General features: G+C 40.5%; 2 protein-coding genes across 3 annotated transcripts in view; one reads left to right on the top strand and one right to left on the bottom strand.

Moving 5' to 3' along the window:
- The window catches only part of lipea (lipase, hormone-sensitive a), a 26,347-nt gene extending 19,869 nt beyond the window's left edge, over nucleotides 1–6,478 (bottom strand). The window contains exon 1 of the mRNA XM_089023772.1: nucleotides 6,428–6,478. The gene's annotated coding sequence lies outside the window, so the exon portion shown is untranslated. The remainder of the gene's footprint in view (nucleotides 1–6,427) is intronic.
- The window catches only part of LOC148882970 (sodium/hydrogen exchanger 3-like), a 16,686-nt gene extending 2,638 nt beyond the window's left edge, over nucleotides 1–14,048 (top strand). The window contains exons 1-16 of one of the 2 annotated variants that reach the window (XM_089023771.1): nucleotides 3,537–3,945; nucleotides 5,788–6,090; nucleotides 6,438–6,598; nucleotides 7,917–7,995; nucleotides 8,074–8,251; nucleotides 8,339–8,559; nucleotides 9,716–9,918; nucleotides 10,010–10,099; nucleotides 10,170–10,240; nucleotides 10,342–10,471; nucleotides 10,547–10,692; nucleotides 10,806–10,929; nucleotides 11,032–11,205; nucleotides 12,178–12,232; nucleotides 12,316–12,402; nucleotides 12,484–14,048. In XM_089023771.1, the coding sequence (XP_088879897.1) occupies nucleotides 3,711–3,945; nucleotides 5,788–6,090; nucleotides 6,438–6,598; nucleotides 7,917–7,995; nucleotides 8,074–8,251; nucleotides 8,339–8,559; nucleotides 9,716–9,918; nucleotides 10,010–10,099; nucleotides 10,170–10,240; nucleotides 10,342–10,471; nucleotides 10,547–10,692; nucleotides 10,806–10,929; nucleotides 11,032–11,205; nucleotides 12,178–12,232; nucleotides 12,316–12,402; nucleotides 12,484–12,797 (2,571 nt within the window). In that variant the 5' untranslated portion in view covers nucleotides 3,537–3,710 and the 3' untranslated portion in view covers nucleotides 12,798–14,048. Of the gene's footprint in view, nucleotides 1–3,536; nucleotides 3,946–5,787; nucleotides 6,091–6,437; nucleotides 6,599–7,916; nucleotides 7,996–8,073; nucleotides 8,252–8,338; nucleotides 8,560–9,715; nucleotides 9,919–10,009; nucleotides 10,100–10,169; nucleotides 10,241–10,341; nucleotides 10,472–10,546; nucleotides 10,693–10,805; nucleotides 10,930–11,031; nucleotides 11,206–12,177; nucleotides 12,233–12,315; nucleotides 12,403–12,483 lie in introns of those variants that run through there. The other variant, XM_089023770.1, reaches the window with a different exon arrangement.

Here is a 14,048-nt window from a genome sequence, read left to right as displayed (position 1 = left end):
AGGGTCTTGTTTGGCCCGCTTTACCTTTCACGAAACGACCGTTTCAACTGAAGTATTGGTGATGAACGGTCACAAATGCCCCCACGCCCTCATTGTTGACTTTAAGTCACTCTTCCTTATGGGTTGAAAACATGCACAATGACAGCATTTTTTTTCCCAGATCTTATTTCCTGCTGAAGGATTTACAATGCTTCCTTTCTTTTAGTACAGTGATACGGTTTACGAACTTAATTGGTTCCCAGACAGAGTGTGTAAGGGGAAAAGTGTGTATCGCAAAATTAATTTCCCATAGGAAACCATTAAAATGAGAATAATCAGTTCCCAGGTCCCCATAAAACATAATTTTCTTCTTTGTAATGTTCCAATCCTTAAAGGACAACCGACGCCTTTTTTTGTAAAAAAAAAAAGCTCTCCGTAGCAACCAATTGGTTATTTTGTTTGGTTTATTTGGGTTTTCTAAGACTGGAAAAAACGTTATCTCGATGAGCAATCACTTTTACAACCTGCCTCGAGTGCACAGTGTGTGATTCACAGCAAGCTGAACTGTGATTCGCAGCATACTTCACATTTACTCATTGTAACATGGTAGCGTATATTACAAATCACCATTATCTGATTTTACAACGCACATGTCGGCTCCATTTATCACTCCAAGAGTTGTCTGGAGAGCTGTTGGCATTTTCAAAATGATTGATATGATTTGGTTAAATGCCAGCCATGATCTTGGAGGATAGACAATCTCACGAGTCATCGTAGTTGATGCTTGCGCGTCACAAATGTTGCAATCAAAACATTACAAATATAGGTGAGCCGGTGTAAGTCTACATGGCAGCCAAAACTGATTAATCTGTGGAGGGGCCGCCACAAAAATGGACAAAATCCGACTTCAACGGACTGTTAGGACGGCGGAAAAAATAAATCATTGGCACCACCTTACCCACTCTCGAGGACTTGCACACTGCAAGAATTGAAAGAAGGGCGCGGAAAATTCTACTGGACCCTCTGCACCCTGCCCACCACCTTTTCAGTGCTGAAGAACTAAGGTGTCATATTATTGAATACCTTTCCCCCAATGAGGCTTTTGTGCCTTGTCCAGATCAAACAGGACTGGAACAATTGTCCAAATAAAACCTCCAGTTATACGGCGATGACTTGCACAAATCAGCGCTTTGTGAAAGGACAGACGGTAAACTTGTACTATGATACGGGAAAAAAAAGCAAAGGTCGGATGATGCTAATCTGTATTTTTCTCGTCAGATGCGGCCACAAAACAGGGACATTTATGGACATTTTTTTTCTCCACTTTCACCTCGTAAACTTCTTGTAGATTTTTTTTTACATGGTCGAATTATGGTGACTTTCAAAATGACTGAACGAATCCTTTCGTGCACCCCTTGGTAGCTCCGTAGGTAGCTAGCTAGATAGATGGATAGATCGATACTGTGGCTAGCTAGATATCTGGCTAGCTATCCAGCTACATATCTATCTAGATACATAGCTAGCTGGCTGGGTCGCTCGATAGATGGATGGCTAGGTGGATGGATGGCTGGGTAGCTAGCTAAGTGGGTCGGTGGGTAGCTAGCTACGTAGCTATCTAGGTAGCTGGCTATCTGGGTAGCTATCCAGCTATCTACCGTAGCTATCTAGATATATAGCTAGCTACCTGGGTCGCTGGATGGATAGATAGATAGATAGGTAGTTGGTCAGCTGGGTAGCAAGCTAGGTAGCTAGCTATGCGGCTCAATATCTATCTAGATATCAGGCTGGCTAGCTAGGTCGGTAGATAGAACAATCCGTATCCGTTCCACACATTTTTGATACACAAACTGATAATTAAAAAATGCTATCTATTCGCTATCTAGCTAGCTACCTAGCTATCTATTTGTTATCCATTTGCTATCTATTTGCTATCTAGCAAGCTACCTAGCTAGCTAGCTATTTACTATCCATTTGCTATCCATTTGCTATCTATTGTCTAGCTACCTAGCTGGCTATCTATTTGCTGTCTATTAGCTATCTGGCTGGGTAGCTAGCTAGCTATAAAGCTGGCTATTTATTAGCTATATGGCTGTCTAGCTAGTCAGCTAGACAGCTTGCGAAGCTACTGTAGGTCATACATAATGTGGTTGAAATCCAAATGTATTAGCCGACTATTAGCTATCTGTTAGCTAGCTAACTAGCTTTCGATCTATTTGAGTTACTTCTGGGTGGAGTGAACGCTGGCGCATGTGGCTGCCGCTGCTCATCCACTGCAAAACTTATACTGTGACTGTAAAGTGACCTTGAGAGTTTTGAAAGGCGCTTATCAATTAAATGTATTATTATTATTATTTATAACAAGATCATCGTAATTCAACGGACAGTTAGGATAAGTTGGTTGCCAACTACAACTTATCCTTCTTTTTTTGGGCATGTTACATAAAAGCGAAGGCTTTAACTAAAGATTATGCAACAGTGATGTCAATCATTACTCGGCCGCCAAGATGAAGCCGTTGGACATGTCGGTGAATGCATCCGGAGCTATTCATTGAACATCAATCAAAATGGCTGGTTAACACTTGACTTAAAGGACAACCGACACCTCCGGACAAGTTGTGTCCATAATTTGTAAAATCACTTCAAATGACTTCTACTGAGCGCATTTTACAAAGATTTCACCACATATAGCTATATTTTACGTTTTAAGGCTCGTGCTGACTATTCAGGAAGTCTTGTTTTCGAGTTGATGACAATGCCTGACGTGACGTCACGTTAGGAACGCCCCTGACCGAGGAAGCGACACAATGCATTTTGGGTACTTTGGTCTGAAAACATCGTGTTGATCCATGTTGATGGCGAAATTAGAAGAAAAACACATAAATAACGCGATGGTGAATCGTTGTGTGTCGCACCAACACTACCAATTGCGGTAACACCATAAAAGTGGACACAAATTCTCAGCAGACAAATCAGCCCATGTCCAACGGAGCTTGTGCGCCATCTTGTGCATTTTCTGGGAGCTACATTGGAGTTCAGACGACTCAAATTGATACGGAAGGACTTCTTTAATAGATTGCAAACATTTATGCTTTCCTCTTCAGAACTATTTGAATCATATTCATAACTGGATGAGTAACAAAAAAGCATATTCTCCGAATCCGAACTCTCTGAAGCCATTGTTTTGTGTCTGAAGTATCCTGGCGTGATGTCACGAACAAGTGGGGCGGGACCTACTGAAACTCGCCATTTCCGAGGTCATTTTGAAGCAGTTTTGGGACACTTTAAGTGATTTTTATTGGTGTTTTGCATTTGACTAAAAATATCAGCGTGCGTGTTTTGGGTATTTTAGATGCTATAAAACATTTATTTTGTGTCAGTTAGGGGTAAAAAAATGGTCTCGGTTGTCCTTTAATCATCTACTCTGAACGTTGACATATTGTGAGCATGTCATATATTCGAGACCCAAAAAAACATAGTGGTGGGTGTTTCAAAATGTCACTGGATAACTGGAAATATTTTTTTTTGTTATCTGTTCTGCTCCATTTAATTTAACGCTCAACTTTGGTCGGAGAGGAGAAACTGAAGGTATAAAAAAGCCGAGTCTGGCATTCGGGTCAATCTGTCGCCGGACTAGAGGAGGAAGAAGGGGGCCATGCGTCAATATCATCGATAAAAAAAGGGAAAATAAGCATCTTTGTCATCTTTTCAGAGACTTTTCTTTTTGGTCGCAAATGGAACGACATGGACATGCACCCATTTGGCTTCTGGGGTCTATCCTGTTGATTTGTTTCATCCCTGGGGTTGCGGTGGAGAACGGCGACCATCATAATTCAGGACCCGACGCAAGTGATCACAGCCACGTTTCCAACATCAGCGGGATACCCATCGTGTCTTTCAAGTGGCATCATGTGGAGGCTCCTTATCTGATCGCGTTATGGGTCCTCGTTGCTTTTTTGTCCAAATTGGGTATGTCATTAAATACAGTGATACCTACTTGATGAGGAACGTAACCTTCTTCTTTCACCATCTTGAGGAATGATCCCTTGTAGATGCTTTGTCTGTGATAATTTTATCTAGTTCCTCATCAATTGTGTTCTGTTTAGCTGGGTTGATAGCTTTTTGCATCAAGTGTACAGATGGCTTGTGCGGGTTGTTTGTGGAGCCTGATTGATGGGATATTTTAACCTTGCAGTCTACACTCTGCCTTTCAACTATCAAAGTTGAAACTCTCTCACTGTCGTCGTTCTTGACCATTCACGTGGCTTTAACCGAAGACTGGGGGCGGGGAATAGAGGACAAAAACAGTCGGCTGCCATTTTGTTGTTAGAAGAACGGGCTCATTCGCGAATGACACATCACTCAACATCTCTCATTGAGGCAGCTCTGTGTACAAAAAAGTTTGTATGCCAAGGTAAAATGTACATAAATGTAACGTTCGTAAACCGAAAGGTTCGTAATCCAAGGGGTTCGTAAACCAAGGTATCACTGTATAGTTGTTCACAGAAACATCCATTTTGAAGACCGCTTATTCCTCATTAGGGTTGTGGGGGTAGCTGGAGGCTATCCCAGTGTTTTTTCATGCGTGGGTCACCCTGAACCGGTCGCCATCCAATCGCAGAGACAGACAATCATCCACACTCACACCTCGGGACAATTTGGAGTGTTCAAACAGTCTGCTATGCATGTTTTTGGGAATGTGGGAGGAAACCGGAGGACCCGGAGAAAATCCACGCGGGCCCGGGGAGAACTTGCAAACTCCTCAGAGGGAGGTCGGACCGGGTCTTGAACTCACAACCTCTGTAGCGTGAAGCTGGCGTGCTAACCACTCAACTACCGGCCCCTAAAATGTTTTCATTGTTCTTCAAATGTAGACAAAAACATAAATGTCAACTGTTGCAGTTTGGAATTGAAGCGGATTCTTGTCAATGGATGCTGCAGCTTCCATCCTGTGTGGAGTTTGCCTGTTTCCCCCGTGCTTGCGTGGGTTTTTCATTTTTCATTCCAAAAAAACATTCATGGCAGGCTAATTAACTGAAAATGGGTGCAGATAAAGCACTGGCCATGGCCTCTGGCAATGAAAAAAGCATTTGCCCTTTTTTCCATGTTAGCCCTTTATTCCAGCTTCAGCTGTTGTTAAAGCGCTATATAAACAAAATACAGTAAAGTCTCGTTATATCGATATCGGTTATATCGATAGATGCTTATTACGATACTATTTCTATGAACGCAAGGAGAAAATTTACATGCCGCAGGATCGGATATATCGATAGTCCGGTTATATCGATATTTTTTTCCAACTCCCGATATAACGAGACTTTACTGTATGTATGTATTGTGTTGTATTTTGGACACCTGCCCTCATTTCAAGGTCATATAACTTCAGATCCATCTCATTTAGGAATAAAAGGAGGATTTTTTTTATATTTTAGAACTTGATTTCTAACGAATGCAACCCCACAACACAAATCATCCCCACTGACATAAATCAACATTGTGAAATGTTGGCTGTTTTTATGCACAGGTTGACTGGGCTTGATTATTAAGCCATAAAGTCAAGGATCCTGAACCAAACGTCTATTTAGTTATGCAAAGATATTTCAAGGTATCTTTATATGCAACCACCATGGTTAATGTTATGCCCAGGGCAAAAAGTTCAACAGTTGATGATTTGCAAATTTTTGTAACGCCGTTCAAGTTTTAAGATAGCGCATTTTGTTGTTTTGTTTAAACGCAGATAGTGAAATTAAAATCAAGTTGATTCAAATTGTGATTATATATCATTCCCTTCATTTCTCTTCCTTTCAACAGTTATCGAGTCCAACCATCATGTGACGAATATCATCCCGGAGAGCGCATTGCTCATTTGCTTCGGATTCATCCTAGGGGGGATGATCTGGGGTGCGGACAAGGTCCAGACTTTCAAGTTGACCCCGACCGTTTTCTTCTTTTACCTGTTGCCTCAAATCATCCTGGATGCCGGCTACTTCATGCCAAATAAGCTGTTCTTCAGTAACATGGGGACCATTCTTGTCTATGCTATTATTGGGACTTGCTGGAACGCTGCTAGCGTGGGACTCTCGCTATGGGGGTGCCACAAGGGCGGAGCCATGGGTAAGTAGAGAAACCTTGGGTCACAATTGGGTCTATTAGTTATGTAGCTATTTAGCTAGCTACCTGTCTATCTATTAGCGAGTTAGCTTTCTATCTGTTTGAGTTACTTCTGGGTTGAGTGAACGCTGGCAAATTGTTGTGGAAAATACAATTCTGTCCATCTTCTGGCGCGCATACTAGCAAAATCCGACACGGCCATACTGTACGTATATTACATATGCAGATCAAAGTTCTGACGTTAGTCTAATGAATAACTCAAAACGGAGCGCAAGGGCTGATTAAAGTCCAACTGAAATTAAAAAAACATTGTTTTGTCCTGACAATCTGGTTCTCTGACCTTTCTGCAGGTGATCTGGACATCGGCCTGCTGCAATATCTTCTTTTCGGTAGCCTGATTGCCGCCGTGGACCCGGTGGCCGTCCTAGCTGTGTTTGAACAGGTCCATGTCAATGAGGTCCTCTTCATCCTGGTGTTTGGAGAGTCGCTGCTCAACGATGGCGTGACAGTGGTTTGTATGCTCTGTTTTACAACGACTGACGACAAAGGTTCCTGAAAAGGACAAGTTTCCAAACTGTCAAATTCGTGTCACACATCATCTCCACTCGTAACTCTCAACCCCCAAATGTGAACGATTGTATCAGCCAGCTATCTACCTTGCTATCTAGCTAGCTACCTAGGTGGCTATCTAGATTGCTACCGAGCTAGCTAGCTATTTGCTATCTGGCTAGCTAGCTACCTATCTAGCTGGCTATCTATTAGTTATATAGCTATCTAGCTAGCTAGCTAGCTACCTGCCTCTCTATTAGTTAGATAGCTATTAAGCTAGCTATGATGGCGTGACAGTCGTTTGTATGCTCTGTTTTACAATGACTGACGAGAAAGGTGCCTGAAAAGGACAAGTTACCAAACTGTCAAATTTGTGTCTAGCTAACTATCTATTTGCTATCTCGCTAGCTATATAGCTGGCTATCTATTAGTTATATAGCTATCTAGCTGGCTATCTATTAGTTATATAGCTATTTAGCTAGCTAGCTACCTGCCTCTCTATTAGTTATATAGCTATCTAGCTTGCTACCTGTCTATCTATTAGCTATCTATTGGCTAGCTATCTAGCTGGCTATATATTAGTTATATAGCTATCTAGCTGGCTATCTATTAGTTATATAGCTATCTCGCTAGCTAGCTAACTGCCTCTTTATTAGTTATATAACTATCTAGCTAGTTACCTGTCTATCTATTAGCGAGCTAGCTTTCTATCTGTTTGAGTTACTTATGGGTTGAGTGAATGCTGGCAAATTTTTGTGGAAAATACAATGCTGTACATCTCCTGACGCGCATACTAGCATGAACTCTATGAACCGTTCCAATATGGTTTACGCACCTGCCACAGTAGAATTTTCCCTAACTAAAATCATAAATAAACTCAGACATCATCTCCACTAAAAACTCTTAACCTTGAATATGATCATTTGCATCATTGACACAACTCACGCTTGGCGGGGATATCAAAGTTGATACCACTTATACAAATGAGTCTCCATCCACTTTTGAAGAAAAATATGGTGTGCCACAAGGTTCAATGCTAATGCCCTTGTTATTGCTTTGCCAGATAATTTGTTCTTCTGTGTTTCATAATGCGGCAAGTGTTTGTTGAACGCTTGCATCATTGACACCGCACACTTTTCGGGCAGATCAAAATTTGTAGCATGAAACTCATGAACTCGTGAAATATGTGGTGTGCCACAAGGTTCTATACTCATACCCCTTTTCTTTCTAGGCCAGATAATTTGTTTCTCTCTCAAAACTAAAATATCTTATCTCTTTAGGTGCTCTTCAATGTGTTTGATTCATTTGTCTCGCTGGGAGGATCCCAAATTGACGCTGTGGAGATCATCAAAGGAATAAGTAAGTCCTGGTCATCATATGACATCCTAGGATAATATTTATAATATTTGAAACTAAACTTTCTGCCTTTATGTCCAGTTTCCTTCTTCGTGGTGGCATTCGGCGGCTCCCTCCTTGGCATGGTGTTTGGTTTGCTGCTCTCTCTTCTAACCAGATGCACCAAAAACATTCAGATCATCGAGGCAGGCTTTATTTTCGTGTTGGGGTATCTTTCCTACCTCACCGCTGAGATGCTCTCCCTTTCTGCCATTCTAGCGTGAGTTCTATTTCAATACCTTGTTTTGTAAAATTTCCGATCTCATTACAGCCTTTTTTGTAAATCTGTCGCACTTTCTCGCCGCAGAATCGTCTTCTGTGGCGTTAGCTGCCAAAAGTACATCAACGCAAACATGGACGAAAGGTCCGTCACAACAGTCCGATACGCCATGAAGGTGCTCGCCAACGGGTCCGAAACCATCATTTTTGTTTTCCTTGGAATCTCCGCCGTGGATAAGACATTATGGGTGTGGAACACGGGTTTTATTCTCCTCACACTCCTCTTCATTTTTGTGTATCGCTTCATAGGTAAGTTTTAAGAATAATAATAATAATAATACATACATACATTTCATTTATAAGCGCCTTTCAAAATTCTCAAGGTCACTTTACAGTCACAATATAAGTTTTGCAGTGTGTGAGCAGCGACAGCCACATGTGCCAGTGTTCACTCAACCCGGAAGTAACTCAAATAGAAAACTGGCCAGATAGCTAATAATACAGGTAGATAGCTAGCTTGTCAGCTAGATAGCGAGTAGATAGATGGCGAATAGATAGCTAGCTAGCTAGTTATCTGGCTAGTTATCTAGTGAATAGATAGCTAGCTAGCCAGCGAGATAGCTAACAGATAGCAAATAAATAATAATAACAATAATCTCAACAGCTGAAGCTGGAACAAAGCGCTAACATGGAAAAAGGGAAATGCTGTCCCCTTGTGGAAAACAAAAAAAAACATTGCGAGAGGCCATGGCCAGCGCTTTATCAATACCCAAGCATGAAAAAAAAACGAACAAATTCGGGCTAGCTAATACAGGTAGATAGCTAGCTTGCCAGCCAGATAGCGAATAGCTAGCTAGCTAGCTAGCTAGTGTATTAGCTAGCTATCTTGCCAGCAAGATAACTAACAGATAGCAAAAAATAAACATAGCAAATAAATAATAATAATAATAATAATAATAATAATAATAATAATAATAATAATAACAGCTGAAGCTGGAACAAAGCGCTAACATGGAAAAAGGGAATTGCTGTCCCCTTGTGGAAAACAAAAAACATTGCCAGAGGCCATGGCCAGCGCTTTATCAATACCCAAGCATGGAAAAAAAAACGAACAAATTCGGGAATGGCGCTCTATGTCATATTTTCAATTCCCGAATAAATTTGTGAATGGCAGTGAATGAGTTAATCTACCAGCCGATTAATTGGTCAGGCCCTATTTTTGATTAAAATGTTTACATGTGCGTGATAACTATAACACAGATAACTATCAGACTTAATTTGGGGGGGTGGTAACACATACAGTAAAATAGTTGCGGCCATTTCATTGTTGGCTTTTTCTTTTCTCCGTAATTAAAACGGTAATGATTTTTTTTATATTAGTGGTGAAACAAGTCCATTTTACTAGTTTTGAGTTATGCTTGACGTGAAGTTTCCGAAATGTGATTGTGATGTCCTTTTTCAACAGGAGTTTTTTTTCTCACGTGGATTATGAACAAATTCCGTCTGGTGCCATTGGAGGTCATCGATCAGATTATCATGAGCTACGGTGGCCTGCGAGGGGCGGTTGCCTACGGCCTGGCAGTGATGCTGGATGACAATAAGATTAAGGAGAAGAATTTGATGGTCTCCACCACGCTGATTGTCGTTTATTTCACCGTCATCCTACAGGTAATTGTTTCATGTCTGCAGAAAGACTTTTGCCTTGTTTTTTTTTCCACTCAATTTGACTATCCTGACTGACGTTCTATCTGGGTTGCAGGGAGTAACGATGAAACCTCTTGTCACTTGGCTTAAAGTTAAGAGAGCGGCGGTGTGCGATATTACGCTGATTGAAAAATTGCAGAACAAGGTGAATCTCGGAATTTTTTTTTTTTTTTCTTATCATGAAGATTAAAGACTTAAAAAGTCTTTGTTTTTAGGTCTTCGATCACATGCTCGTTGCCATTGAAGATATATCCGGGCAAATTGGACACAACTACATGAGAGACAAGTATGACAATATGATAATTCAGACGTAACATTTGAGCAATTTGAATTAACTCATTCATTATTATTATTTACATGATTTTTTTTTTTTTGTTTTCGGTGAAGGTGGAGTCATTTTGAGGAGAAATGGATGTCGAGACTTTTCATGAAGCCATCCGCAAGGAAGAATCGTGACTATGTCTTTAAAGTTTTCCATCAGCTGAATCTCAAGGATGCTATGAGCTATGTAGCTGAGGTAAGCGACCTGAAGAGCATTTTACTTATGTCTTTTTTTTTAAATGAGCAAACATTAAAAAGAAACATTGCACAGGGCGAACACAGGGGCTCCCTGGAATTTATCCGCAACGAATCTGCATTTGTTGACTTCAAGAAAAAGTATGGGGAAAAATTCTCGGACGTGATGCCAGACATCATGGCTGACATGGCAGACGATCGATGTCCAGTGTCACCCATTGGGTGAGCCGAACTTTATTATTGACATGCGAATGTTGAATTAAAAAAATTCCAGGCTTCCTGTATAATATTATAGCGCCTACACATAAAATGACGTGATGCTTTTACCTTTCTAGACGAGACCCAGTACCATCAGTAAGCTTGGAAATGCACGAGCAGGGCATCAAAGGTGTGAGGGAAGCAGAGGACATCAACAGCCACCATCTACTTCAGCAGCACTTGTACAAAGGCAGAAAACAGGTAGTGTGTTCTATCATATGCAAAGTTTCACATGTAAAATGAATCGTGCACTGAGTGACTCACGTCCATCTTCTAAATAAAAAAAATAAAAAATAAAAACAGCACCGGCACAGGTACAGCCGGAGTCATTTTGAGGTCAACAAAGATGAAAATGAAGTGCAGGAGATCTTCCAGAGGACCATGAGAAGTCGTTTGGAGTCTTTCAAGTCAGCAAAGATGGGAGTCGCTCCACCAAAGACGATAACTAAGCACCAAAAGAAAGATCAGCAACATAAGGTCAAACAGGGTTATGTCATTCAGTTCTGGGCATATATTCAGTTGTTGTTAAAGCGCGATAGAAATCAATATGTATTGTATTGTGTAACAATAATAATAATAATAATAAAAATAATCTTAATAATAATAATACATTTAATTTATGAGCAGCTTTCAAAACTCTCAAGGTCATAAGCGCCTTTCAAAACTCTCAACTCTGCGTTCACTCAACCGAGAAGTAACTCAAATAGATAGTAAAGCTTGCTAGCTAATAGATAGCCAATAGATAGCTAATAGATAGCCAGATAGACAGAAAGCTAGCCGGCTAGATAGGTATAATAATAATAATAATAATAATAATAAGTTTCATTTATAAGCGCCTTTCAAAACTCTCAATGTCACTTCACAGTCACAGGATGAGTTTTTCGTTTCGTTCACTCAACCCGCAAGTAACTCAAATAGATGGAAAGCTAGTAAGCTACCTAACAGATAGCTAATAGATAGCCCGCTAACTATCCAGCCATTCAGCTAAATAGCCATATAGCAAGCTAGCTAGATAGCCAGCCAGCCAGTTAGACAGCTAATAGATAGCAAATAGTTAGCTAGCTAGGTAGCCAGCTAATCTAATCTAATTGAATTTTAATGTACCGTTAGTGGTGCCTATTTGTAATAAATGTGAAACAATTTACTAATTATCAAGCAGACAGTGGTTTAAGTGAGTACATAGATAGGTAGCCAGCTCGATAGCCAGCCAGATAGCTAATAGATAGAAAAAAAGATAGCGAATAGATAACAAAAAGAGAGCTAACAGATAGCTAAAAGATAGCTAGCTAGATAGCCAGCTAGGTTGTTAGCTCAATAGCCAACTAGGTAGCCAGTGTTGTATTGTATTTATCATTGGTTGCACACAGTAGCGTGCTGGATTTTTGGTACCTGGGATTTAAATGGGTGGGGATTAACCCAATGTAATCCAGATTTTCTCCTATATTCCAGATGCCATCCAAAAAATCAACAGATAAAAGTAAAAGCTATCATTCCGGTGATGAAGGTTGGTATCCGAGCTCTATTTAGGAACAAAATTAAAATAATGAATGTCGCTTCTTGTGACGTTGATAAAATCTTTTGTTCTAGATTTTGAATTCTCAGAAGGAGACAGCGCTTCTGGTTATGAAGCATCGGGAGACTCACTGGCCATGAGGGTCACCTACAGAGTGGGAGGTAAAATTAATCCATCAACTAATTTTTCATGTTTCCACATATGACGGGGGAGAGAAAAATAAGCATTTTCTCACTTTCCAGCTGGTATCGAGAATCCTGCTTTTATGCCAGAGCTGGACTATATGGCGCCCATGCAGATCCCACCTTGGTTAGCCGAGGCCGAGCTCGATAGCGTCATGGTGGCCCCTTCGCAGAGGGCCCAAGTGAGGTTGCCGTGGACACCCAGCAACTTGCGGCGACTCGCCCCGTTACGTATCAGTACTCGCTCCACAGACTCCTTCATGCAAGCAGATGCACCCTCCACACAGGAGGGAGACGAAGATGAGTTTCCACCACCGTTGACGCCACCGCCTCCACCGCCGCCGCCTTCTGACAGACACGGGGGTCACATGTAGCCTCCTTCTTTGTCTCCTTTAACTTGGCTGCCAAAGACACAGAACATTACCTCAGACTTTGCACTGGCTCCACTAGAATTATTGTCAAGGGTATGTGTTTTCCTTTTTTTTTTTGTTATGAGACTGGTTAAATTCAACCCGAATATAACCTTTGTACTCTTGACACTTGGACCCAAGTCACTCCATCTTCACCGTTTGCTAAAGACATACGCGAGAAGCATTCATGCACATTATTTACTAAGAATGTTGAACATTGAAGGATACAAAGTATCAGGTGAAAAATGAAATAGGGCATCTTGGTAATAATAATAATAATAATACATTACATTTTAAGCGCCTTTCAAAGCTCCCAAGGACACTTTACAGTTACAGACAAGCATAGGTACTATAATAAATAAAATACAATTATAAATAGAAACAAGAGTGGGAGATACACAGAAAATGCTATTTTAAATAGGTGGGTTTTGAGATGGGACTTGACCAAATTGTAAAGATATTTTTGAAGATATGTAATATGTACAGCTTTTTATTTATGAAGATAATCCATTCAATTAAAGTGATGTGAAGACTTTAATGTAGCATTAAATAGTTTTCTTCCCGAATCTAAATTGTATTTCAACATACCTATTCACAAACATGGGTAGCTAAAATTCGAGTGATTTTCAACCACTGTGCCGTGAGAGATCGTCAAGTGTGCCGTGGGAAACTTTCCAATGCCCCTTTTTAAAAATTTACAAACATTTATTAATCATTTTCTCCTAATACGTACATGTAATTGTCCGGTGTCCGTGTTGAAAAGACTGGGAGGGTAATTTAATATTAGTCCGTGTGGCAACACGTCACTGATTGCTTCGTTCCTGCGAGATGGTTAGTGGTGTGCCGCAAAAAAATCCAATGTAAAAAACGTGCCCTGGTTCAAAAAAGGTTGAAAAACACTGAGCTAAACAACTAGCTTCCTTCATGATTAAGGGATCTATTTGGTTTTTCAAAAGTCAGTTTTCACACGAGAAACAATCACACGGGGCTAACAAACAAAAACCATCTATTTCTACTTTTGTTGTACTTGTTTTTTTCCATAGATGTAAAATACGCACGTTGGTTCATAAAAGTGGGAATAATTGGTGTACAACTATTATAGGGTAAGCTGTTTGTGATATATTTGTTTTGTATATTTTTTTTCTCTGGGAAGGGTTGTTGTACCCCTAAAAGTACAATCAGGTTCTGATTAAACTGTATTTTCAAAGTATTTAA

This window comes from Hippocampus bargibanti, linkage group LG20 (assembly GCF_051943395.1).
Source record: "Hippocampus bargibanti isolate YZ-2025 linkage group LG20, ASM5194339v1, whole genome shotgun sequence".
Classification (NCBI taxonomy): Eukaryota; Metazoa; Chordata; class Actinopteri; order Syngnathiformes; family Syngnathidae; genus Hippocampus; species Hippocampus bargibanti.
This window is presented reverse-complemented; position numbering and strand designations above follow the sequence as displayed.